Here is a 26,443-nt window from a genome sequence, read left to right on the forward strand (position 1 = left end):
AATTGTCTATTACTTGGTTTCGAAGTATGCCGCATTCTGTTGGACTCAATAACACAAACAAAAGTCATACAAAGCCACACAACAAAAGCAACTCTTAGAAACAGAGTTGCTTGTGACCCAGTTCAAGAGCTTTTAATTATATTGGCAATTGACTGACGCGAAATTTGTATTGGCGCAAAGACATGTCGCTGGCATATTGCTCAAAAAACTCAGGACCACATCCATGGAATGTGTTCGCATTTTCTGCGTCAGAACAAGAGCTTTTAACGGTGGAAAACGAACATAGTATCAGCTTTTATTGTCGATATTCTATTCTGCTTTCGAAAAAGTCGCTGAAATGTTTAATTGTTTCGCGAGCGAAGTTTGACAGCAATCATTTGTTTTTATTTATCTGAACTTATGGTTCAGATAAAAAACGAACCATTGAAAGCCATTATTTTTTTTCGCGATTTCCCTCATTATAATCATAATATGTAGTACTTTTCACCAATTTTTTTCTCACGTTTAGCCGACGTTTTTTGTAAATCGAGTTTGACAGCATTCCGCGTGAAGAGCTGAACAAAATACCCTGCTTAACATAACACCTATCGAAAAAGATTACTGCGTTAAGCCTAGTACTGACTTCGTCTTTTCCAAGATATATTAAATGACAGGTAGTGGCAGTTGCCCAACAACAAAATATTGAGTTTACTATCTGTCAAAACCAATGATTAGTGCAACTCTGATTTTGAGTATGTTACTAGTTCGCGCCATTTTTTGTTGTTTGTGTGTGTTATGGTTCTTAACTATAATACTCACACACAACCAAAACTTATTGACAGATAGTTCACTCGCGAGAAAAAAATGTACTCAGTTGTTTACGGAACACTACCTGGCAATTATGTCAAGGTCTTTTCATTTGAACAACTGTTAAAATGCAGTATAAAAAAATGGTGACGTAGAAAATGCAAACACATTCCGTAGAAGTGGTGCTGAGTTCTATAAACAAAATAGTAGCGACATGTCGCTGCGCCAATACAAATTTTCGTTCAATTAATTGCCAATGTAAAATGGGCACCAATCATCTCTGTTTCAATGGTGTTGTCTTTGTTTTGTTTTTTTTTTTTTAACTTTTGTGCTCTGGCAAAGAATAGAGTTCGTCGACTTTCGCAACAACTTAATAGGCATTTGCGCTGCGAATGAAATCAGTAGTAGGCTTTATGCAGAGTATTCTGTTCAGCTTTTCAAGCGGAATGCTCTCAAACACCACATATAAAAAAACGTTGGCGAAACGTTGGAGAAAAGTAGCGAAGAGGTTTGAATATCCGCCTATTACGCGGAACGCCTGGGTTCGAATCCTGGCGAGAACATCAGAATAAAGTTTCAGCCGTGGTTATCCATTCCTAATGCTGTCGACAATAAAGAGGTACTGTACAATTTGGTGTGCCAGCTATGTAAAGACTTATCCATTAAGAGTTGTCGCACTGCGGCACACCTTTCGAACTCGGCTAAAAAAAGGGGGAGCCTTATCATTGAGCTTAAACTTGAATCGGACAGCACTCATTGACATGAGAGAAGTTTGCCTCTGTTCCTTAACGGAATATTCATGGGCAAATTTGCATTTGCAATTGACTATGGGCGTTACACCTGAATTTAAACAACTTAAATATTTTAAATCTATGCCAAATTTGAAGTAAATTTGATCAGAAACGCAATCTGTTCTTTGTACACAAATGGCTAAGTCAATCAGGAAAATGTTTGTAAAACCATTCGAGTGTTACAACACAGTCACTAAGTTATGTAGTATATTCGCTTATAGTCCACATCGCATGTAGTAGATTTTAAGATATATTCCATCATGTTTCGTTTTCGAGTCGAGTATTCCATTAGCGATATAGTCCATTTTTGCTTATAAGCCAAATCAATGAAGCATTCGTATTTTAAAATAACATAATTTTTGTAAGATATACTCCACAATTAAAATTTTGTACATTTTGACAGACGCTTGACAGACATACAGGTCTGTAAAATTGTATGTGCATTAAAGAGTAACTTGTCCCACAAGTGGATAATATCCATTACGCAAATATTGATATCGATAACCTTATATTTCAAATTCCTTCCCAATATTTATATTATAATGTTAAGCTTGACTGTTTTGGGACTCCGATGATGAAATTTTAGAGACTATAAATTGTGGCAAAGCGAATGTTAGAAGTACAGCCTTCTTTGGTGATATGGAGGATGATATTTTTGAGACAAAAAATTTAGAATGATATTTTTGAGACATAAAATTTAGAACGAAGTTTACAATCTTTCAATTAAATTTAGTCAAACGAAAATAAGTCAGAGCTGCAAATGACTTTTGTTATAAACTATCACCGGTATTCACAAAAATTAATGTAGATTTCCTTAATAGAACTGTCAAATAAACCTTTTTAAGGCTTCATTAAGTTAGTTGTTTAATTAATTATGAATAAGGGCGAAAGATTGTTTTGAAATAACAATGTTTGTTTTCTGTTTCGTTTTTTACAAACAATGGCATATATAAAAAATAACTTTTAGCCCAATTCACGATATAAGTCTCTGATTTCGTGCAACGCACTATGTGGACTATTAGCGAAATATACTGTAATACCCTGTACCAAAAAGGAGGGTTACAAAAAATAAAGAAATCTGGCATGTCAACACAAAATTTGAAATAAAACGAAAAGCTTTGGCCCATATACACACTGTTACCCAGTTCTGTTAGACACTTGTATGACGCCAATACATTTGGGCAAACATTTCGGAGATAACACAGCAACGAAATTCAAAGTCTCTTTGAACCGACAAAAATTCTCTCTGGCATTGCCCTCTTTTGAGAGAAAAGCGCATACTTGTATTTGTTCGCATTTACATCGACTCATGGACAAATGTGACTGCCGAATGCGCGTTCAACCGAAACTTCAAAAAGATTTAACTGAAGAAGTGATGGAAAGCCTGTTTTCAAAAGAAAGCGAATATTCATTATCTTCTTCCCAGATTGTAGACTAATAGCCGGTATTAAGTTCGTGTTTCACAGGTTAAATTAATGTTTTCTTTATAACGAAAACTAAATTATTTAATAATTTAATTAAAGTATCATTTTTAATTAAAGTAAGATATTTGATATTTCACAGTGAAAATCGAATTAAGTACCCTCCTTAATAATGCATATAAAGCCTTACGATTTGATGTTAAAAAGCAAGTGTTGCATTTCCATCGTCTTTAAGTCAAGGTGAGTTCAATAAAAAGTATCCTTTTGGCAGTGGGCGGAAATAAAAAAAACAAAACCGTGAGATTCTTTAAGTCTGACTAATAAGAATAAAAACCCAGAATGAAGCTTTTTGTACTGTTACAACACATTTCTTGTAAATTCATTGTCAGCTTGTAATCAATATATGCATCTTTATTTAATATATCCACGTTTCTGTCGAAAGCACGCTAACTTTCTAAGGAATAAGCTAACCGCTTGAAATTTTGCACAAATTCTTCTTACTATTGTTGGTCGGTTGGGATTATAATAAGGCCATATCGGTACATGTTTCTATATAGCTGCCATATAAACCGATCTTGGATCTTGACTTCTTGAGCCACTAGAGAGCTCAATTCTTATCCGATCTGACTGAAATTTTGCATGAGGTGTTTTATTACGATTTCTGATATAGATGTCAAATAAACCGATCAGGTGTCTTGATTTCTTGAGCCTCAAGAGGGCGCAATACCTATCCGATTTGGCTGAAATTTTGCATGACGGGTTTCGTTATAGCTTCCAACAACTCCGCTAAGTATAGTTCAAATCGATACATAACCTGTTAAAGCCGCCACATAAATTGATCTGGGATCTGGGGGCAATTAATATACTATTTGGCTGAAATTTTGTACAACGGCTTCTCCCATGACCTTCAACATACATGTCAAGTGTGGTCTGAGTCGGTCTATAGCCTGATACAGCTCCCATTTTAGACGATCTCCCTATTTTACTTATTGAACCTCTAAAGGGCGCAATTCTTATTCGAGTTCGCTGAAATTTTACACAATGGCTTCCACTATGGTCTTCAACATTCAATTCCCTTATGGTTCGAGTCGGACCATATCTTGATATAGCTTAATAGCATAGCAATATGTTTATCTAAAAAGAGATACCGGGAAAAGAACTCGGCAAATGCGATCCATGGTGGAGGGTATATAAGATTCGGCCCGGCCGAACTTAACACGCTTTTACTTGTTTTTTATTATAATTTACATCCCTGTAGAGCCGAATCAGAGTTAAGCAAAATTGTTCAGAACCAAATCCATTTATTCGGTTTGACCGTTATACCGTTTTCTGTTGGTACAAATATAAACATGTGTGTGGGTGCGTGTGTTTGTAATGTTGTAACACTGGTCAGAGAATAGACGTTCTACTAATGAGATGTACGTCGTCTATGGGCCAGAGAGCCTTGGCTATTTTGTTTTCTTAGGAGATGCGCTCATAGTGTTGTTTATTATTGAAAAAGTTTTAGCTTTGGAAAAGCTTTCGTTCTGTATGTTTTGTTTTTAGCTTACGGTTGCTGTCATTTTTCTGTGTATTCGTTATCAAATGTGTTGTGTTTAATAACTTGAAATTCATTCAGTTAGCTGGCACGTTATAACTCGGTTTAGCGCTCGAAGTTGAAAGCATCTAAACATCCTCCTCATTCGCATTTACCTACAGAACAATTTCGCTGGACTTCTTACTCTCTAGTCCAACAAATTCCAATCACCAAGTTAATTATAGAGCTCGAACTTGTTAAAGTGGAGTTTTAGGGAAGCCATCGTGACCCTGCGTTTATACATAAAAAGGTATGTATGTATGTATGTAGGTATATGAGTTGGGCTAGCAGTTAGAATTAGTACTAGAGTTGCTTTCCGATGATTTTGGACTTATAAGATGTTCTTGGACACAGTAATTGGACACATATTCCATTTTACGGACTATTTAGGCTGACAGGTGCGTTTTTATAGTGAATTGTTCAATTTTATCAATCTCCAAAGAGTATCTTATGTAAAGTTTGTGTCGTCCATATATATACATACATATATGTATGTATGTATGTAAGCACGTACGTATACACAACATAAACATTTTGATTCGTACCTACGTATGTATGTACAAACGTACGTACGTATGTACACGTACGAGTATGTATAAGTGCAGTTGGATGTATGGCCATCTAACTCGGTGACACTGAAACCACTGAAAACTCACTGACACACAGAGTGATGTGTGTGATTATGTTGTAACGTAAGAATTTAAAGCAGACCGAAACCATAGAGGCCAACGGAGATGCCAAGCTCTGCTTCAATTAATTGTTCTAGAGGTGACGAGCATTTGATGACAACTTTTCATATTTTTCGCTTTTTAGTATAATTTTTGCATTTTACTCGATGTCATGCTGGCTATTGCTGTCTCGATTACAAATACTTGAAATTTTAAAATTACAATTTATTTGATTCTGTGCGAGCTATAATCAGTGTTGTCAGACTAGGGGAAATTTGGCCAAACGGTATTTTTTCGTAATTGGGGAAAACATTTTTTCATTTGGAGTACGGCAATTATGATGGTGGAAAACTAAAAAATTGGGGATTTTCTAATGCAAATTCCACCAAGGTAGCTTTAAAATTAGTTTTCTTGAGTATACGAATTTTCGTTGTGTTTGGTGCTGGCCAATAGCCTTGGATTAGCTATGATTTAATGGAAAGCATATTCACCTACACTGATATTTACTGCAGAAACGCATCTCCCGAGATGAAAAATCCAAAAAAATCCAAAAAATCCATCCAAAATAAAAAGATAACCCACCACTATATTATAGGGGTATACTAGTTTGTCCGTTTGTGACACCCCGGAATATTGATCTACGGTATATACTCATGATCGTCTTGACATTCTACGTCGAACTAGCCACATCCGTCCGTCTGTTGAAATCATGATAGCAGTCGAACGAATGAAGCTATTTCCTTGAAATTTTTGGCCACATTAGTTAAGACTTGAATATTGCTCCTATATTAAGTGGTCCTTCGACTTGACTTCTGAGCCCCTAGATACTACAAATGATGTCCGATTAGGCTGAAAGTTTGCACACATTATTTTTTACGATTTCCAATAAATGTGTCATGCATGTACGGTCTAAATCGGTTTATAACCTGATATAACTCGCATATAAACCTATCTCCCGATTTGACATCTTGAACCCCTGAAAGGGGATTTGGCTGAAATTTACCACGTAGTGTTTTTTGAATGACTTACCAATGCTTTGGTTGTTGATATAAAACTTAATTTTTATTGAAAAAAAGTTAATCAGTATTTTTTTTCCTTTAGGGAATTTTACTAGGAGAAAAAATGTTTTGGCTGTTACTCCGTATTTCATTGGAGAACAGAAATGTTGAAGGTCAACAACAAATGCAAAACCTTAATGTTGGCATTGGATTTATATAATAAATGAAACATTTTATTCTCTAGTGTTTGCTACAGTTTGTTGTATGCATTGTTCAAGCTGGACATTTTTCTCGTCACCTGACGATGACAAAGTTTTTTTACACGTTTTGTTTCGGATATACATGGGCAAGGACTTAACACCCGCCGCAAAACTGCTACCACAACAACAACAGCGTATTGCAATAAATTCGCGAATATTTCGCTTAACTGAGCCGATAATCTGTTAGAGTTGAAGAAGGAAAAAAATATTATTAAGTAATTTGCACTGTGAATACGCGAACTTTGTTCCTACCTTTACTGATTATTGATACATTTTCTATCTCCTTCTTTTACTCGCAGACAATCCTTTGGATCAACTGGTGCTTTTAGCTCGGCAAAATTACGTTCACACCGATTACAAAAATGGCTTCCCCGGCCCTCAAACAAGAAAATCGATGCAGTCAATCTTCCAACTCATCAACGTCACGAGTGAGTATGACGACTTCTCAGGCGGATGAAAACTTCGTCGAATCGAAAATATTTAGTTGGATGCGTCTATTCCGCTTTGCTTCCCTGTTATGTCGTGCCGAATAATTCCAAGCCGCATTTGAAGGACTATGCTATCCTGGACACTAGAGAGTCAATATAACAATAATAATTAGTATGCAATTTATGTCGCAAAAAACAACCTGTACTTGAACTTAGAATGGATTAGTAAATGTCGTTAGTGTTAAAAATGTTTAGTAATGTTAATTGAAAATCTCCTTCTTGTTTTCTTCATAATGTTGCATAAAGGTATGGTGTTATTGGTTTCGAAAAAGTTTGTCGAGTATCCAACCCTTGATGACAGTTCAGAAATAACTGCTTTGTTTCCCGTCATTTTTAATGTCAGTGACTAAAATTGCTAAAACTAAATTTTCTTATAGAGACTTATGCATGACTTCCAACATCTAATGGTGGTTGCTGTTAGAATGAGCGCGTTAAGCTTTCTTGGTGAATATTCTCTGGATCGATGATGCCCGATTGAAGTTCCAGCTCAATGACAAGGATCCTTTTTCGTCGATTGGCGTGCCAATTCACAGAAAATTATTGACTTTAATTTGATAATTTACTTGGCATTGATTGATAAAAACGTTTTAAAGAAAGTGACTAATTTCTTTGAACATTTTTGACATTGAGATACTAATTTCAATTGAATCATGACATGTGATTGGTAAAAAGACTAATGCATAACACATTTTTAATTACATGAATTAAAATTGTTATTTAATAGCATAAACAGTATGTAAATGGCTCTACAAAAGGCGACATGGTATTCTGTTCTCTTTCACTTGCATGTAATCCGAACAAAGGTGCCAATGAGACGAATATAGATATAGACTAATATATATATACACACCACTGAATGCAAAACAAAATTTCTTGCTTCTCATATTGTGCATATGTACCTGATGCAATTAAAAAAACACAAAATAATTTTGCATTTATAAAATAAATTTATAGTTTGAAATGGAGAAGTGCAAACAGAAAAATCTTAAAAGTGAAAATATAAACAGAATAAATGCATTCCGATACCCTGCCGAAAATGGAGAGCATTGCAGTAATTGAATAGGGTATTAACATATGTATATTAATTTAACTCTAATGTCTTGGAATATGTAATTACCCATTTATAATGTATGCTTCTTAATATTGATTGATAGAAGCATAGCTTCCGAACATTTCTTCATATGGATCAATTCGAAACAAAAACGTCAGACTTCCACACTCGAAGCAAATCTAGATTATAAACGGTATTTTCTGAAGCACTTTTTCTCAAGAACTGACAATTTCTTTTTGAAATTATACAATTTTGTAGAGAAATTTAATTAAATCGCTTCACCAATTTAATTTCCCACTACATTATACATATATGCTAAACACAATAAAAATGTTGATCATTTATGCTAAACACAATAAAAATCCTGTTCACAAATACAAATAGCTTGCATCGTAGTGTAAATGGGCTTTGGGAATTATCTCAATTTGGTTTAAACATGGTGTAATCGCATTAAATCCGGATTTAAGGCTCACGTCAGCTGATTTTATAAAGAGAAAACAGATCGAGCCATTAAATCTGGATTTTAAGAGCAGTGGGGGTTAACTTATAAATTGCAACTACGAACAAAGATTAGAAATCTGACGTTTTCTTTTGTTTCATCCTTAAGGCCTAAACATAATGAGCTCGTTGAGGAACGTCGCGTTGAAAATGCAACTCTACAAACAAATGTTAAAAAAGCAACTCGCAAAAGTTAAACAATTTTTTAACTTTGACCACCAAAAACATTACTTCCAGTGTGGCAACACCGAATGACTCTCGGTTTCAGGCGTCAATGTTGAAAATCTTTTAACTTTTCCTCGTTGCTTTTGTGGAATTTGTGTGCAAAGATGCATTTTTGCAACGCGATGCTTAAATCCAGAGCTCAATGCGCTCATTCTGTTTTGGCCTTTGGGGTTGGTACTCAATTCTGCTTTCGGAATAATCGCGGACATTTTTAATTGTTCTGCGAGTGGAATTTGACAGCAATCATGTGTTTTTGTTTCCATACCAAAGCACGTTTTTTATCTGCACTTATTGTTTTCTCTATTAAATTCATAAAAAAGCCAATTGAAACCAATAAAACATACAAAAATAGTGCCGGCAATGTTTTCAAGTGTTGTCATATTGATTTTTTGTCATTTCGAGCGGAATACTGTCAAACTCCATATAAAAAAACATTGGCTGAAAATCGGCGGAAAAATAGTACTCTGTTTATAGTGAGGAAAATGGCAAAAAACTATTATAGTGGCAACACCTGAAACTATTGCCGACATCATTTTAGTTTGTTTTATTGGTTTTAATGGTTCGTTTTTCTTTATATATTTATTTGAGAAGTAATATATAAAATAGAGAAAACAATAAGTGCAGATAGAGAAACGTATTTTGGTATGGGAACAAAAACATTTGATTGCTATCAAATTCCGCTCGCGAAACAATTAAAAATTTCAGCGGCTATTCCGAAAGCAGAATGGAATACCAGCCCTGTAAGTAGAGTACTACTTTTCCGTTTATTTTTAGCCAACGTTTCGCCGAAGTTTTTTATATGGAGTTTGACAGCATTCCGCTTGAAAAGCTGAACAGAATACTAAGTTTTATTGAAGGAACACCCCGCTTTGGCTGATTTTGACATCTACATTTTGTAAAAAATAAGTATAACGTGCATCAGGAAACTTGAACTTCGTGTATTACTATATTTTAAATTTAACCTAAAGGCTAATACTACAATATATTCATTTTACACAGTTGAAAACACACATTTTTCACAGTTACTTTTTTGAAACACTACAAAAATACTTTTATTTCGATTTTTTCATATGTAATGATAGAATGTCCTACTGATTGAAATCAGCAAGTTTTGTTCCTTAAAATTCTATTTATCACAAAAAGTGTCACGAAAAACGAACATAGTACCAGCCATAACTTATCATGAATTTACTACCGAAAACACATGAAGATTTTTCTACCGTTGATTATTGGAATTCCTTCTTTAAAAACGTGGTGAAAAAGCTTTCGAATTTATGGAACTATGCGAACGAATATATGGAACTATGCGAGCAGACACATAAGTACGTAAGGAGATATGACAAAATCCCAATGATTGGATGTGGTAATTCAAAACTTCGGTAATCTCTTGTCAAAACTCGATAAGTGTAAACATGATATTACGAGTTCTTGAGTTATGGCCGTTGCAAGACTTAATTGGAGGAACACCTCGCTGCAACATGTTGCATGTTTCGTGCATGTCAAAAAATGTTTCCGGTTTCTACTTTTGCCAGCTGTTATGGTTCTCATCTATGGTTTTCGCTATGATGAAAAACAAGAAAACAAAACACCTCGGAAATGAAACAATTTATTAATTTATTATATGATTAATATAATTATAATATTATTGATTTCAATCACCTACGAGAGGAGTAAAAGGAATTGGGAACAAAAAACACAAGTAAATTAACAAAAAGAAGCCAAAAAGAGAGTGTTTTGTAAAAATAGTTTAAAGTTCAACAGCTAAAGGGTGCACATTCGATTGAAAACTAGCAAAATCATAATAATTGGTCATTCACAGTTCTCTTTTAAATGTTCTCTTCTCTTAATTTTCTTCGTTTATTTCTTTGTTTCGTTTATTGAAAACTAGCCAAATCATAATAATTGGTCATTCACAGTTCTCTTTTAAATGTTCTTTTCTCTTAATTTTCTTCGTTTATTTCTTTGTGCTCTTAAAAGAGTCGCATAATAAATACATCTATCTCTTATTGAACATCTGTGGATGAGAGCCACGATTTATCAATTTTAATTTATCGTTTGTGGATCAAAAACAAATCATCGATAATCGCTTTGGTTTTAAAATTTATCGATATGTTAAATGTCAAGTTTGTTTTACTGTTATTTTTTAATGCAACCACAACACAACGTAGCAATTAAATAATATTAAAGCATTTTTTTATTTGTTGCCAATGCACCTTGTCGACAAAGTCGCGTGTAGTTTTGATGGTTCTAACAATGCAAAGGATCTGAGAGATCTTTACATCAAGTGCACAGTATACGTAATGGTAAGTGACGCAAATTTCTCCCTTTAAGAATTTTAGTCGTCCTTCAGCCCGTCAAGGGAAATAATACGAAGTAATACAACTTTGAATGGCAAATGTATGATTTATCGGATATTTGGAACGATTTGTTCCAAGAACGCGAATGTGATGTTCGACTTTCGATCAATACTTTCATCTGCCCTTCATTTGTGTACGAACAATTTCTTTATAAGTTAAAACTGATTTTGATTGGACCGGATGGCTTCGCTTACATTTTTAAATAAATAAATCTAATCTGAAAAAGTGAGATCGTGGGGCGGCATTCTGAGTCGCCTTTAATTTGATGTTTCAAAAGTAGAAACTTCTCCTTTAAGAGGTTACGCCTGATTCTTCAACTAATAAAACTTGAATCGGACAGCACTCATTGATTTGTGAGAAATTAAGCCTCCTGTTCTTTAATGGAATGTTCGTCGGCAAATTTGCATTTGTTTTAAGAGTAGAAAGAGGCATCCATTTTAAATAGATTCCTTTTGAAACTGTTGAGTCATATGGGGAAACCGAGGTAGGTTTGTGCTATAGTCCTTTGCAATAAATAAGCCTTTAGATTAATTTTTCCGGCTTCAAAGTTGTTGTGGTGCCCGAAATTATGAAGGTTAAACATATTTAAAGTAATATCCGAAGTCCGTCTTAATTGCTTTCTTTTAAAAGCTTCATAGCCTATGTCCATATGCAACTTAGAGTTCGCGCAGCTAGTTTTTTGTTAAATTTGAAATACAAATTGTTGCTGGGAGTCGTTCACGTACTTTATTTGCTTGCAGAAGAGAGAGGGAGAGTGCTTGGAATCAAGTAAAACTTTGGAAGTTGGTAACTGAGAGCCTGCAAATTTCTACTGGGCTTTTTCCCAGCAGGAATTTGCAGCATCGAACATCGGTTTTATGAAAACCAGCTGTGTATAATTCATATAAATAGCAAAAGAGAGTAAAGGATGTTCTTACTCTCCTGGAAATTTTTCCTGGAAAAGAACGCGAACAAACATATTTACAGCTTTTGCTGTAACATATCAACCTATGGAAACCAGCAAAAAAATATTTGTATACATATGATATATAAAAATATAAATTATATATATATATATAATATAAATATAAAAATAATAAAAATATAAATTATAAATATAAAAATATAAATTATATATATATATATATATAATAGATTCCTTTTGAAACTGTTGAGTCATATGGGGAAACCGAGGTAGGTTTGTGCTATAGTCCTTTGCAATAAATAAGCCTTTATATATACAAAAAAATATTTGTATACATATGATATATAAAAATATAAATTATATATATATATATATATATATATATATATATATATATATATATATATACATATATATATATATATATATATATATAATATATATATTGGGTTGCCCAAAAAGTAATTGCGGATTTTTTAAAAGAAAGTTAATGCATTTTTAATAAAACTTAGAATGAACTTTAATCAAATATACTTTTTTTTAAATTTTTTTCTAAAGCAAGCTAAAAGTAACAGCTGATAACTGACAGAAGAAAGAATGCAATTACAGAGTCACAAGCTGTGAAGAAATATGTCAACGCCGACTATATGAAAAATCCGCAATTACTTTTTGGGCAACCCAATATATATATAGTTGAGCAACCCATTTAAACTAATGTTTTTGCACATTCTAATAGTTCGATTATGGATTGCAACCCAACTTCAGTTGAGTAAATTTGTTATATTAATTTCTATTTTTGTTTTGAATTACATATGTTTTTACAATTTACTTAGTAGCTGAACGTTCAAAACACTGATATGTGGAACTGTGGAAAATTTTGTACTTATTTTTACTTTATGGTTATATCACCTGGCAACGCAACATATTCGGCCTCCAAATGATTGGCCTTTTCAGCTGAACGTTTAAACAATTTTTTATGTATTATCGCGTAAAAAAAATGCAAATGTATACATAAACATTCCATTGAGGAACCGGATGCAAACTTCTCACATATCAATGCTGTTCGATTCAAGCTTAAGCTCATCCATGAGGGATCTCCTTTTTATAGCCGAGTCAATAAATCAATCTTTGGGAAGAAAATTTTACGCGGCATATTAGCTCACGAATGTCACCAGGCGATAGCGATTATCTCCTCATAACATTGAAAAAGTTTTCTGGGGTTTTCGTCAGGATCTGAAGCCAAGCATTCAAAGTCACATGCGAACAAGCCAACCTCTGCGGCACGGTGGACTCACATGTAAACAAAAATTAATTATTTGTGGTAAAATACAGATTTAGCCTTAGGAAAGCTTATAATGAAAATCAATGATAATTAAACACTTTATTGGTGTTACAATAACAAATTGATTTGATGGGAAAAGTGAACCCGCAGAACACACCTGATTGACAAAGATGTCCAACTATATACAAATAAAAAAACGTCAATTTTCAAATTTCATATATATATATATAATTTAAATTATGTATTGCAAATTCGTACTTTTTATGGTAGAGTGTTAAGTGTTATTTGTATTTAAGAAAAAAAATTATCATGATACATGTAGAACTAAGGAAAATAAAAAAAATTTTTATCGTACTTTGAAGTACCGGGTTTTAAGACTTGGAGTAACTATCGTTAGGATAAGAAAACAATAAAAAGAAATAAGTTAATTTGAATGCCAAAAAATTACAAAGTGCTTGGAATATATCAACACAGTGTATGCTGCCGACTACAACTAGGAAAACAAAAATAATTCTTGATACATTTCTGCAGAGCACATTCGCTGGATTTTGTTTTGCATTATCTGAGGACTATAAGGACGCGTTGTCTACTCTGCGCGAAAGAAACTCTTGTCTCTTTTCGTTCCAATTGACCGATGGACAGTTCTTGACTAAATGCCAATTGGGTGAGGGTACGTCCGGGGAAAGCCAGTTAAAGTCTGCCACGTCTTTGTAATTGTTGAGTTCCTTGTTGAGACTGGCTGTAGAAAAATCGTCCTCTATGCTGGAGTAGTCATAGTTGTAGGGTGCAATTTCAATGTGTTTGCAGTCCTCAATGATGGCGCGACAGGTGACATGCAAATAAATTTGGCATTGAGACGAAGAGTGCAACCTCATTTGTTGACAAGCGGCACCAAGCGAACAGTTGTTACAAAAATCTGCAAACAAGGAACGAGCGATGGGGCCGCAGAGGAATGTGCAGTCGGAGCAATGAGAAATTTGCACGGATCCGGCCGGTCCTTGCAGTTCGACGAAGCAGTTTTTTAAATTTGCAATTGTTATATCTTTGCTGTGAACTGCATCTCCTGCTAGGCATATATATTCATTGGTTCTGTTGCATAGGGTCCAGTTAACTTTGCTGCTGCATACTGCGGCTGGAAGCTCGCTATTGTCTACGCCATCTAAGTTGTCGCTTTTAGCCAATTTCGGGTTCAGAGATGGTTTTGGGGTCACTTTTCGTCCGCTGAATCCAAATTTCTTTTTGGGCATAAGTTTTAGTTTTGCCTCTTCACATGTTTGCATCAAATCATTGACAATGCTTTGACAAGCCTTTATTTTGAAGTCTGTGAGAAACATGGTTGAATTTGTCAGATATCTCTGCAGCTCTTGTATTTCCATAGTAATTTCGGTAAAATGTCGCGCTATATCAATGCTGGTACCTTCACCTACAGACTTCTTAGCAGATATTTCACTAATATTTTTGACGCGGACTTCTATTTCCCTGACCTTATCGGCAAAGGCCTGCGAAAAATAGTCGGCGCCCTCTGAGTCTTGGGTCTCTTTGTGTCTCTGTTCCAATTTCACATCCAAATAATTTTGTCTTTCCTTATTGCGTTTATTCAAACGTTCCAATATTTGATCTTTTTTGATCGTTGAAACACCATCGCCACCATCGTCCCCCAAATTTTGCAATGAGAAACATGTGTTATTCATGTTTGTTCCCCTCTTAAAATGCCTTGTGGTTGTAGAATTCTAATTGTCTTCGCTCTTCTTCAAATACACCGGAGTCTTGTCTGTGACAGCTGATTGCAATTTCTTCAGGAATAGCAATTTCTTTTTTTCTTCTTCGCTCAGATGTACTCCTGCAGTGGTTGCTCGTATTTTGGCTATTTTCTCATCTGAGGGTTCAGTTAAGCGCAGAAGACCATAACCAATTCCACCAAAGGATACTAACCATATTAACGATTTAACGTAAGGATTCGAAGCCATTTACAAATTGCTAGTCGCTGAATTATATATTTCTCTCTTAATTTAATGGTAGGTTCTTGAACTCTCTGGATGAGATTTCGGCTGGGTAGTCAACAAAGGGATAAAGTGATGCTATCGTCTCCACTTCTAGTTATCCTTCTTTTGCTGGGCACGCCAAATTGTAGAATCGATTTCCCTTAAGTTGCTATTTCCAATTGCTTCTCCAACTTTGTAGTAATAGTCTAAAACAAAGGGATAATTTTCGTTGATGTAATGGCGAAATTCTGAAAATAATTTTTTAAATAAAATCAGTATAATCAGTATTTAACGAAAAGAATTTATAAACATAAAAAAATTCAAGGTACAGAAAAATCAGATATTTACATAATTTTCAAAGCGCAACTTTTTGTGAGCTAATTAATACTGCGTTTTAAAGTCACGGCACACGGCAAGATGGGTCATTCAATATTTACTTCATGTAGTTCACAAGTTCAACAAAGTAACCTGAAATACCTTGTTAGAATTTAGAGCGCACAGCAAGCCGATTACTGGCTTAGATGTATGTCAATTGGACGGATTAATACCCACACCCTCTTTTCAACTCAACCTAAGTGTCATTTAAATTATTTTAGTCAGACACAAGTACTTCAAACAAATAAAGAAATAACTGCAAAAAATATACAAGTAGTCATAATAAACGTTTTATATTTGGAAGAAGATTACGAATCGGATGTTTAAATGTAGGAGTAAGTATCCCTTTGGTGGTTTGTTTGTGTTTGGGTGCCCTCAGAGCTTGACAAGGATCGTCACATCCACATAGAAATGTGGCTACAACTATTTTCCGATCAATGGTTTTGAGGTACTGGAGATATCCACCACAGGGATGTATTGCAAGCCAAGGTTGATTATATAATGAATCTATTAATGGCATGGATGGTGTCTAAAGGCGCTGTTACGCGGCATGTAGATGTCTTATGACATGTCACTTTTTGTATTCTCCGCTAAATGAAAACGTTTGTCAAAATTGTCAATTTACATATGACTCTTCTTTTTTGCTATCACACATGTATGTTATTTTCGTATGACATAACCTGAAAATTTGAGCAAAATCAGATTTTTATGCGTAATAATTGTTAAATTTGTAAGATATTTGGCTAAATCATAAATTTGTGAAAACAATTTAATTTGACGACAAAAACAGCTGATTTCTTTATGTTTGTGTGGCACGACATGCACAACTCAACATGTGGTAAATTTGATATGTCATAACACAACTACTTGCCGTGTAATAGAGCCTTAATAGATTGTCCATTAATCCTTCGAAGACTATAGCTATGTTATTTTCCACTCATAACTGCAGGGACCAACGTTTCGTTTATAACAATCATGCGATTGATTTCATACGAAATATAAAATGTTTAGGAGTTATTACCGATGATGATTTATATTTTGATAGACCTATAGACAGTTGTCACACATACCCATTTGACACTTCGTTGTCTTTATAACACTGCCCTTGTTCTACTCTTTCAGTAAAGTAAAAACGGGTTCATGCGTTAGTTATGCATCATATTCTTTACTGCATTGAGTAGTTAATTACCTGTATTCGGTTAAGCGATTTGATCGTATTTCTCCACATGTGCAACGTTTTTTAGGTTGCTCATTTTGACATTTTATTGACATTCGCTCATTAATATTATTACGAAAGATTTTGATTCAACAATCTCCATTTTTTTTCGAATTGCTCAGTTTTACCCGGTCACGCAGTGCTAACCGACTGATATTGCCCAGTACTAAGGGTTATGTAAATAATTCATTCCAGGTAAGAGAAGTCAGATTTTCAACCGCCTACCTGGTTAATATACCAGGTACCAAGTTTCTCTTAGCAATAATTCCTATCGTGGTAAACTTTGTGAGTACCTTAGAAGTTTAGAAGAGTAGTTGTAAATACCTCTATCATCACAAGCAAACTATTAATGTTTGTATATTTTGTGCATTAAAATTTTCCTATTGAATTGAATTTTGGGAACTTCGATGTTCTGAACAAGCAAGCATGTTTCGGTCTATACGACAGATCGCCGTGGGAACATTATGGCCATTGTCGTACCGAGCCGGATTCAAGTTTAAGCTCAATCATAAGGGACCTTCTGTTTATAGCGAGTCCGAAAGGCGTGCCGCAATACGACTTCACTTTGGCGAGAAGTTTTTACATGGCTGCCACATTAAATGGGACAGTATCTCCAAATGTCGCCCGCATTAGGAGTGCAAAGTCACCGCTGATAATTTTTTCTGATGTTCTCTCCCAGTAGTTCCCCGCTAATCTTCTCGTGATAACGAAGAACACCACACAGAATGTAGCACAAAGTTCTCCCTTTGTGATGTTTATAGCTATCCCGTGCGGGGCCGTAATTAGAATAGTTAAGCGAAAATTGGCCTTAGAAACAAAATTGACGACTAGCCCATTACTAAAGATTGAGTTGAGCTTTGGCAATACTAAAGAGGATTTTTTTGTGGGTTTAGTGATTTTTTATGATACTATGCTATAAATTCCAATTAATTAATTTCTATAATAGGATATACATTTTTCGATCATTGCGTTTTGTCGAAATCCATGGATTCAGGCTTAAATTTTTAACGGCTTTTAAATGCATAGAAAAAAAATTTCTATTCGCAAAGTTTATTGCTAATAGGATAATTCAGGACGATACAGTAGGTACATAGCCAAAAACGAAAAATACTTCAAACTGTTTTCCCAATGGTTTATTTGAGGTATAATATGCTGTGATCTTGAACTAAGTGTTGCTAAAGACCTTTAACTTCCCTCAAAGAGAAAAAAAACACCTGTTCAAATTTAAATATAGTGGTTTCACACAAAATGTTTTGTGATGTTTGTTTCTGCAAATGGCTAAAAATGTTAAAAAGCTACATACCTACCTATAGTCAATCAGCCATGATGAGCCATAAACTCGAAACAAAAAATTGAATTAATTTCTTCTTTAAACAAAACTTGGCCAATAAAAGCCGAGAAATAATATATCGTGGCATGAGGTCAACGGCTTCTATTCCCTGGAGTTATATAAAACATTGTCCTATAACTTATTAATGACAACTAATTTAATGGAGTATACTTGCAAGCAAAATTATTGTCTATTCACAATATTATAAATTCACAATAGGGAAGATTTGGATTTAATCCCATGAACTAGTAAAAACTCCATTTTTGAGTTATTGTTGTTGTAGCAGTGTGTTGTACACAGAGGGGGCAGCCCTTGCCGATGAAGGATTCCATCGGGTGAATCCGGTACGTAGGAGGCCACCTTGTCGCAGAGGTTAGCATATATACTTATGACCATCAACACCTAGCTTCAATTTCCGCCGTGAACATCAAAAAAATTTGCGTTGGTTATCCCTTTACTAATGATGTGCTGTCGGTATGCGGCACGCCGTTCGGATTCGGCATTACAAGGAAGCACTTTATAAATGAGCTTAAACTTTAATCAGGCTACACTCATTGATATGAGAGAAGTATCCCCTGTTCCTAAATATCTACTATATATATTTATTTTTTAATTTTTTGTTGTTGTAACCACATTTTCATGTGGACTTGGCGATCCTAGTCAAGCTTTTGTCGGTGCGCAAGCTTATTCCGATCCAAAGGACCGATCGCCGCGGGTACAGGTTGGCCATTGCTTATTTAAAGGCGCCATTCCACTATCCGGGGGTCGCAGCTAAGCTTCTGTGGTAGCAATGTTGTAGCAGTGTGTTGTAAACCGAGGGGGCAGCCCTTGCTGATGAAGGATTCCATCGGGTGAATCCGGTACGTAGGAGGCCACCTTGTCGCAGAGGTTAGCATATATACTTATGACCCCCAACACCTAGCTTCAATTTCCGCCGTAAACATCAAAAAAAATTTGCGTTGGTTATCCCTTTACTAATGATGTGCTGTCGGTATGCGGCACGCCGTTCCGATTCGGCGTTACAAGGAAGCACTTTTTAATTGAGCTTAAACTTTAATCAGGCTACACTCATTGATATGAGAGAAGTATCCCCTGTTCCTAAATAACTACTATATATATTTATTTTTAAATTTTTTGTTGTTGTAACCACATTTTCATGTGGACTTGGCGATCCTAGTCAAGCTTTTGTCGGTGAGCAAGCTCATTCCGATCCAAAGGACCGATCGCCGCGGGTACAGGGTGGCCATTGGTTATTTAAAGGCGCCATTCCACTATCCGGGGGTCGCAGCTAAGCTTCTCGTGATAGCAATGAACACTACATAGATCAATCCCATGGAAGCCGGTTGTACGTGCTGGATTGACCCGATGGATTTCTTCAGTGTACAACACACTGCTACAACAACAACTACATAGAACGCACCTCAATGTTAAAGCCTGTTTGGCGCTCCCAGCTATCCCGTGGCGTGTTTTTCATATCTATTCTCAATAGAAAGCAATCTCCATTGGTCTAAGCTGGACGCAATGCCAACAACAAAAGAAATTGACGGTTTACCTTTACGACAATAACATTGTTTATCTATGAGAGAGCATGCCAATTGCACTGCGTACCAATAATTATATCACTTGCAAGCTAAGCTTAATTAATTGCCCGATTTTGGTCGATCAACTTGATATAAATTAGACTTCAGATGCAGGGTAGGAGAGAATGTCTGTGTTACTTAAAATGTATTCTAGAGGAAGTTTGGAACAGATGGTAGCTGCACACACAGCTAAACGGCGAGATTTTATTGTGAGTCATCATTGCGACGCCATGTCATTACTTAGAACAATATATTGCGTTCTTACCAAAGCAAGATGAAAAGAGATGTAGATTTTTATTTGGATCACTTTGAATATCTTTGACAAAATGAAACAGATTCGTATCAAAGCTGGTATAGACCGATGGATTTGTAGTTACATAAAAAATACCCACCTCTGTTTGTGTTCATGCGATAGTAGACAGCATAAGAGGCTGCGAAACAAACGGCTTCAATTACAAAAAGTGTCTTGGCACTGCCTTTGACAAATTTCCAGAATGTACTTTTGGGTGTTTTAGGCAACATTACACATAACCGATAAAAACTCACTTTAACTTGGCTCTTTTCTTTAAACACGTCGAAGTCAGAAAATTAAAGTTGGAAAAGTCTGGTTCCAACTTATTTGCTCAGTTTGGTGTGGTGCGACTAGTCTGTCAGCTGATGTTGTTGACAGCTAACATTTTATTCGAATTACTAAAAGTCGTAGCGTAAAGAAATTAACAAACGTGTCACTGCGTAAAGTTCAACAAAACGTAAATAGTTGCAACGTAATAGAGTTTATGAGAACTTCACACACACAGACTTGCATATGGGTCGTCAACATTTCAAATAAATATTTGAAAAGTTTGTCGGCTTTTGAAGTATTTTAAAATTAGGAAAATATGTTCAAAATTGAAATGCTATTTTTATGGTAAAGAAATAAAAATGAAAATTCCCAAATAAACCTTCTGCGTTGGTACAGAAACTTTACTGTAAATATGTTTGTTTATTTCTGATGGCTCTGCATTTCATGTTTTGAATACATGAAAAGAAATTAAGTTTTTCATAGCTATTCTGAAAGCACAACAGGGGCTCAATTATCTTTCTATGACAACCCAAAATGCAAGTTTTTGTAGCCTTGGCTTGATTCCATTATATATGGGTTGATTCTCTTTTTCTTCGTACAGCGGATCCATGTGTTTTTCGGGCGTCCCCTCCCTCGCTGTCCTTGCTGGTTCCAGTCTAGGACATTTCTCGCAACATCATCGCGCGGTCGGCGTAGCGTATATCCCAACCAAGTCCATTTTCTCTTCGGGAATTCTACATTGATGGGGTAAATGTTTGTTCTTATTTGCAATTCTTCGTTGGAAATACGGTTTGGCCAGAAAATTCGAAGTATTTGTCGTGGGCAGCAATTTATGAAAACTTGGACTTTACGGGTAGTCGCTTGTGTCAAGCTCCAAGTTGTACAACTATATAATAAATTAAATTAGATGTTACTGCATCTTCGAACTTTGTTGATTTTAAGAAAGGCGCTTCTAGCCTTGTTGGTGCGTACGCGTATGTCTGCCTCCGTTCCTATCTTTATCAATTTGGTCTTTGCTATATTTATCCTCAGTCCTACTTTGGCAGTATTTTCGCTCAATCGTACCGGTTTCACCTTTAAGCCTAGTACTGACTTCGACGCACTATAAAAATGGTTACGAAGATTATACGAACGCATTTCGTACAAGTGGTACTGAGTTCTATGAGCAAAATAGCAATGACATGTCATTCACAGCGAAAATGCCTATTAAATTATTGCGAAATACGGCGGACTCATTTCTTTGTCAGAACACAAACAAAAGTCAAACAATAACACACAGCAAAGGCAACAGTATTGAAGCAGAGTTTATTCGGCCCATAGAACTCAGTACCACTTGTACGGAATGTGTTTGCATTATCTTCGTCACCATTTTTTTATAGTGCGTTTTGACAGCTGTTCGTGTGAAAAATCGAAGAGGCATATATCATCAGCGTCGTCGGTGTCTCCGAGGAAGTCGTTAATACCAAGTTATATTCATTTACAGATAGTGGCAGTTGCCCAACAAAAAAAAAAAACATTGTATATATAATACACGCACACAACCAAAACTCGTTGAAAGATAGTTTCACCTCGCGAGAAAAAATTGCACTCAGCTGTTTACGGTATTCTACCTGGTAAATACGTCATGGTTAATACCCCAGCGTATGCCATAGGGTGCCTCAACATTAGTTGCTTCCAATACGGTGTCTTATAAAATCAAAAATAGCGTCGGTGGCAGGATACAACCCAGCTGCACTCATTTATCAGTTCCTTCTAATACGGAGTTTTATAAAATTAAAAATAGCGTCGGTGGCAGGATTCAACCCTGCTGCACTTCTTTGTCGGTCCAGAAAGGATTGGGTAAACCCAAAAACAAAAATAAATTTTTTCAGCATTTATTTAAAAGAGAATGAACGAACGACCAACACACGCAACTTCCTTTGCGTGTGTTGGCAAAACGCCGATCAGCTTGATGACAAGAAGGCGGGTTGCACCATATGATTTGTTGATTGTTTCGCCATGGTTTAAAGGCCTATTTTTTATTTAATGGAAAAATTGCAAAATGTAAACATCATACCGAAAAGAATTATTTACTTATTTTTGGCAATTTCTCTTTGTGATTTTCTTTTTTTGTGTAGAGTTGCCAAAGGGAATAAATATATGATTTCTGTTACGGTGGGTATTAAGTTTAACTGCCTAATTTATTAACATTTTTTTACTCAAGTTAGTCGAGTCACTCATGTTTTGACACAAGGGCAAAGATTTTGGAAATTTTACAAGATGCTAGTACATCTAGTTTGTTATTCTTTTCTAATAAACCCATTTATCATCTATTTATTCCCTTTGGCAACTCTACACAAAAAAAGAAAATCACAAAGAGAAATCACCAAAAATACGTAAATAATTCTTCCCATTATAATTTTAATTTAAAAACATCAAAAATCTAAATAAAATGTACATAAGTGTTTAGGAAAAGTGTTAGCAATACTAATTTATTCGTATAAAAGTTATTTTTAAAGGTGCCATCACACTACATGTTCTTGTCTTATGACATGTCAAATTTTACAATTGTTAAAGTTGCACACATAGCATGATATGAATAAAAATTACACATGAAAATCACTTTTCAAAATAGCACTTTTATTTTTTCGATTAGAACGGTGCTCTATTCTTTCCGAGAAAAACATAAAGAAATCTGCTGTTAATACCATAATGAAATACCAATGATACATAAAAAGTGACATGTCACAAGACAAGAACATGCAGTGTGATAGCGCCATAATTGATTACATCCGTAATGTTTTAAGAGAAAAATTATCTAAATCCACTGTAAATGATGATTTCTCTTCCTTAAAGAAAACACCAAATAATTGTCCGTCGTTTAGTTGATGATTTTCTGTTCGTCAGCGAAAACAGCTGATTTCAATGATGGCGATTATGGTTAAAAGAGGATACTGAATACCAACTTCGTTAACTTTTCTGTTATTGCTTTTTAATAAAACGATTTTCGTTAACACAGTTGAATACCTTGCGTTATTCTCTAAATCATTTTTGTTATTTCCCGAACACATTATGCGTAAATCGTGTTAAAAATCAATGTGCTGATACCTTTATTTGATTCGTTAGATGATCTGTTTAGTGAGATCGGGCAAAAACAAGTAAGAAACGCCAAATTCAAACGGAGCAATCTATACAATACCCTACACCAGCGAGTCTACATATTGGGTGTGTTCGCGTAGTTTTCCGGAAAAAAACCTGCAGCACAAATTTGCAAGCTCTTAATTACCAAACTGTCAAAGTTTTGCCTGCTCTCATGTTTTGACGCTCTCTTCTGCTGGCAAATAAAGTACACGAACGACTTCCAGTAAAAATTTGTGCAAATTTGCAAACATTTTTGAGTACACTTATTTTTGTTAAGCAAATACGAAAGCATATTAACCCGAATGACCCTGAAAACTTTAGCTGAATTTTTTTGAAGGATTTATTCAAGATTTTTTAATTGTTGAATGTTCATATCGAAGAGGTTACCCGACCACTGCAGTGTGTATCAAGCGGAATTTCTTGTAATTAAGGAAAGTGGTGGAATGGCTAAGATATAAGGCGTTCTTTGAAGCGAGAAGTATCCAGTTGCCATATGGTTGCATTTTAGTGAAGAAGGAATACAATTGTCAAATTGGATAAAAATTCCACCGTCTAGGAGTTCATGAAACTAAATTGTAAGAGAAACTATATCAACTTATTGGCCGATATGAATTATATACGACATGAACATTGGAAATCGTAATAGAAGTCATCATGGAAAGATTCAAAGATCGGTTTATATGAGAGCTATGTTAGATTATTGACTGATTTTAGCCCAATTTCCCATTTATGATGAGAGTCATAACAGATGGTAAATAAACACACTATATTTTGATATAAATAAATGTATTTAAATGACAGAAAATCGTCATAATATGGGACAGTAGTAATTTATGCTAAAACAACATCTTATCTTGTAATGTTAAGGGTATAAGTATAAAAATTGGTTTTTAGAAGGTTATATATTTGGTATGGTTTGCATCAAAAATTTAAATTTTTTAATTTTAATTTAGCAGACAGCGTATACTGATATCAGCAAACTAATTTCTTGGGATGTTATTAGCAACTCGCGAAACATTCATATACTAAACTATTATTATCTATTACACTCATAGAAAAAAGTCAGCTGATAATAGCAGACACTGTCTGCTGACTGTTAGTAGTAAATTTTGCTGCTATTACAGCAGTAGTTCTGCTCTTCAGATCAGCCTGCCTGCTTAAAAGTCTGTTGTTTGCTGATAATGTTTGCTGCTTAATTTATGAAAGCTGATTTAAACAAGTGGTCTCACACGAACAGCTGTAAAAAGCCGGTGACGGTATTAAGATGTCAGATTTTTGTGTATATTCTCTTTGTTGTTATCTTCTTTCTTGCATATTCTCTGCTCATGTACGCACACGTATACACACACGTACACAAATTTCTTTGAGTGTGTTGGCAAAACGTCGATCAGCTTGATGGCAAGATGACGGATTGCATCGTATGATTTGTGGTTGTTGTACAAATAATTGTTTCGCCATGGAGCGCGTTGAGCTTTGTTTTTGAGCGTTGTGTTGAAAAATTCATCTCTACAAACAACAAACATTTCTGCTGTTATTTTTTTATTTTCATTTTATTTTTCATTTTTATTGCGTTCAGCATTTTTATTGTGATCAAAGATCGGTTTATATGAGAGCTATGTTAGATTATTGACTGATTTTAGCCCAATTTCCCATTTATGATGAGAGTCATAACAGATGGTAAATAAACACACTATATTTTGATATAAATAAATGTATTTAAATGACAGAAAATCGTCATAATATGGGACAGTAGTAATTTATGCTAAAACAACATCTTATCTTGTAATGTTAAGGGTATAAGTATAAAAATTGGTTTTTAGAAGGTTATATATTTGGTATGGTTTGCATCAAAAATTTAAATTTTTTAATTTTAATTTAGCAGACAGCGTATACTGATATCAGCAAACTAATTTCTTGGGATGTTATTAGCAACTCGCGAAACATTCATATACTAAACTATTATTATCTATTACACTCATAGAAAAAAGTCAGCTGATAATAGCAGACACTGTCTGCTGACTGTTAGTAGTAAATTTTGCTGCTATTACAGCAGTAGTTCTGCTCTTCAGATCAGCCTGCCTGCTTAAAAGTCTGTTGTTTGCTGATAATGTTTGCTGCTTAATTTATGAAAGCTGATTTAAACAAGTGGTCTCACACGAACAGCTGTAAAAAGCCGGTGACGGTATTAAGATGTCAGATTTTTGTGTATATTCTCTTTGTTGTTATCTTCTTTCTTGCATATTCTCTGCTCATGTACGCACACGTATACACACACGTACACAAATTTCTTTGAGTGTGTTGGCAAAACGTCGATCAGCTTGATGGCAAGATGACGGATTGCATCGTATGATTTGTGGTTGTTGTACAAATAATTGTTTCGCCATGGAGCGCGTTGAGCTTTGTTTTTGAGCGTTGTGTTGAAAAATTCATCTCTACAAACAACAAACATTTCTGCTGTTATTTTTTTATTTTCATTTTATTTTTCATTTTTATTGCGTTCAGCATTTTTATTGTGGCAAACGGTATTATTATTGAAACCATTTCATTAAATTCAATTTCTAAATGTAATAATTTCAATTAGAAAACGTCAGCTATTTCGAAGAGGTGCTGTCGAAAATACCGATAATAAGCGGTGGTCAATGCAATTCCAGTATTGCATTAGGGTTTTTCCTATTACAAAACCACTTTCAAAGAAGATTTGGTGGATTAGTGGATTTTCTGAAAATTTCGTCGTCGCAAATTTAGCAGTCTTTCCATTAGCATTAAATTTTAAAGAGTCAAAAGATCTACATTTAGTCAAGTCTATTTGAATACGTCCCCCGACATTTTTGGAAAACCCCGCGGTGGTATTTTGTGTCCTTTGCTCCAAAAACGGGCCTTTTAATTCGTGTTCCTGGAGCTTAGTAGGGCTTTCGCAAAACGTGAATATGTATATCATTTGCCAATTTCGAAGCGTTTCGTTTAAAAAATTAA

At 35.0% G+C, this 26,443-nt stretch overlaps 4 protein-coding genes and 1 long non-coding RNA gene across 5 annotated transcripts; 1 reads left to right on the plus strand and 4 right to left on the minus strand.

Annotated features, from left to right (window-relative positions):
- The first annotated feature begins 4,546 nt into the window (after positions 1-4,546).
- On the plus strand, positions 4,547-7,199 carry LOC106088548 (uncharacterized). The gene is made up of 2 exons (XM_013254128.2): positions 4,547-4,824; positions 6,800-7,199. Exon 2 carries the CDS (start codon positions 6,863-6,865, stop codon positions 7,031-7,033), a length of 171 nt encoding a protein of 56 aa, XP_013109582.1. The 5' UTR covers positions 4,547-4,824; positions 6,800-6,862; the 3' UTR covers positions 7,034-7,199.
- Positions 6,447-6,843, minus strand: LOC106088549 (uncharacterized). The gene is made up of 2 exons (XR_001221468.2): positions 6,753-6,843; positions 6,447-6,680 (listed from the first exon to the last, which is right to left on the minus strand). It is a non-coding gene; the product is annotated as an uncharacterized LOC106088549 (long non-coding RNA).
- A 6,186-nt stretch (positions 7,200-13,385) lies between the features above and the next one.
- Positions 13,386-14,996, minus strand: LOC106088537 (tubulin-specific chaperone C). The gene has a single exon (XM_013254108.2). The coding sequence runs from the start codon at positions 14,994-14,996 to the stop codon at positions 13,875-13,877; it is 1,122 nt and encodes a 373-aa protein (XP_013109562.1). The 3' UTR covers positions 13,386-13,874.
- A 39-nt stretch (positions 14,997-15,035) lies between these two features.
- Positions 15,036-15,275, minus strand: LOC106088539 (uncharacterized). Its single transcript, XM_013254110.2, has one exon. The coding sequence runs from the start codon at positions 15,270-15,272 to the stop codon at positions 15,036-15,038; it is 237 nt and encodes a 78-aa protein (XP_013109564.1). The 5' UTR covers positions 15,273-15,275.
- A 123-nt stretch (positions 15,276-15,398) lies between these two features.
- LOC106088538 (protein CEBPZOS) lies at positions 15,399-20,450 on the minus strand. Its single transcript, XM_013254109.2, has 2 exons — positions 20,181-20,450; positions 15,399-15,535 (listed from the first exon to the last, which is right to left on the minus strand). The coding sequence occupies exons 1-2, from the start codon at positions 20,308-20,310 to the stop codon at positions 15,399-15,401; spliced, it is 267 nt and encodes an 88-aa protein (XP_013109563.1). The 5' UTR covers positions 20,311-20,450.
- Positions 20,451-26,443: the final 5,993 nt, after the last annotated feature.

The sequence above is a fragment of the Stomoxys calcitrans genome, chromosome 3, assembly GCF_963082655.1.
Source record: "Stomoxys calcitrans chromosome 3, idStoCalc2.1, whole genome shotgun sequence".
NCBI lineage: Eukaryota > Metazoa > Arthropoda > Insecta > Diptera > Muscidae > Stomoxys > Stomoxys calcitrans.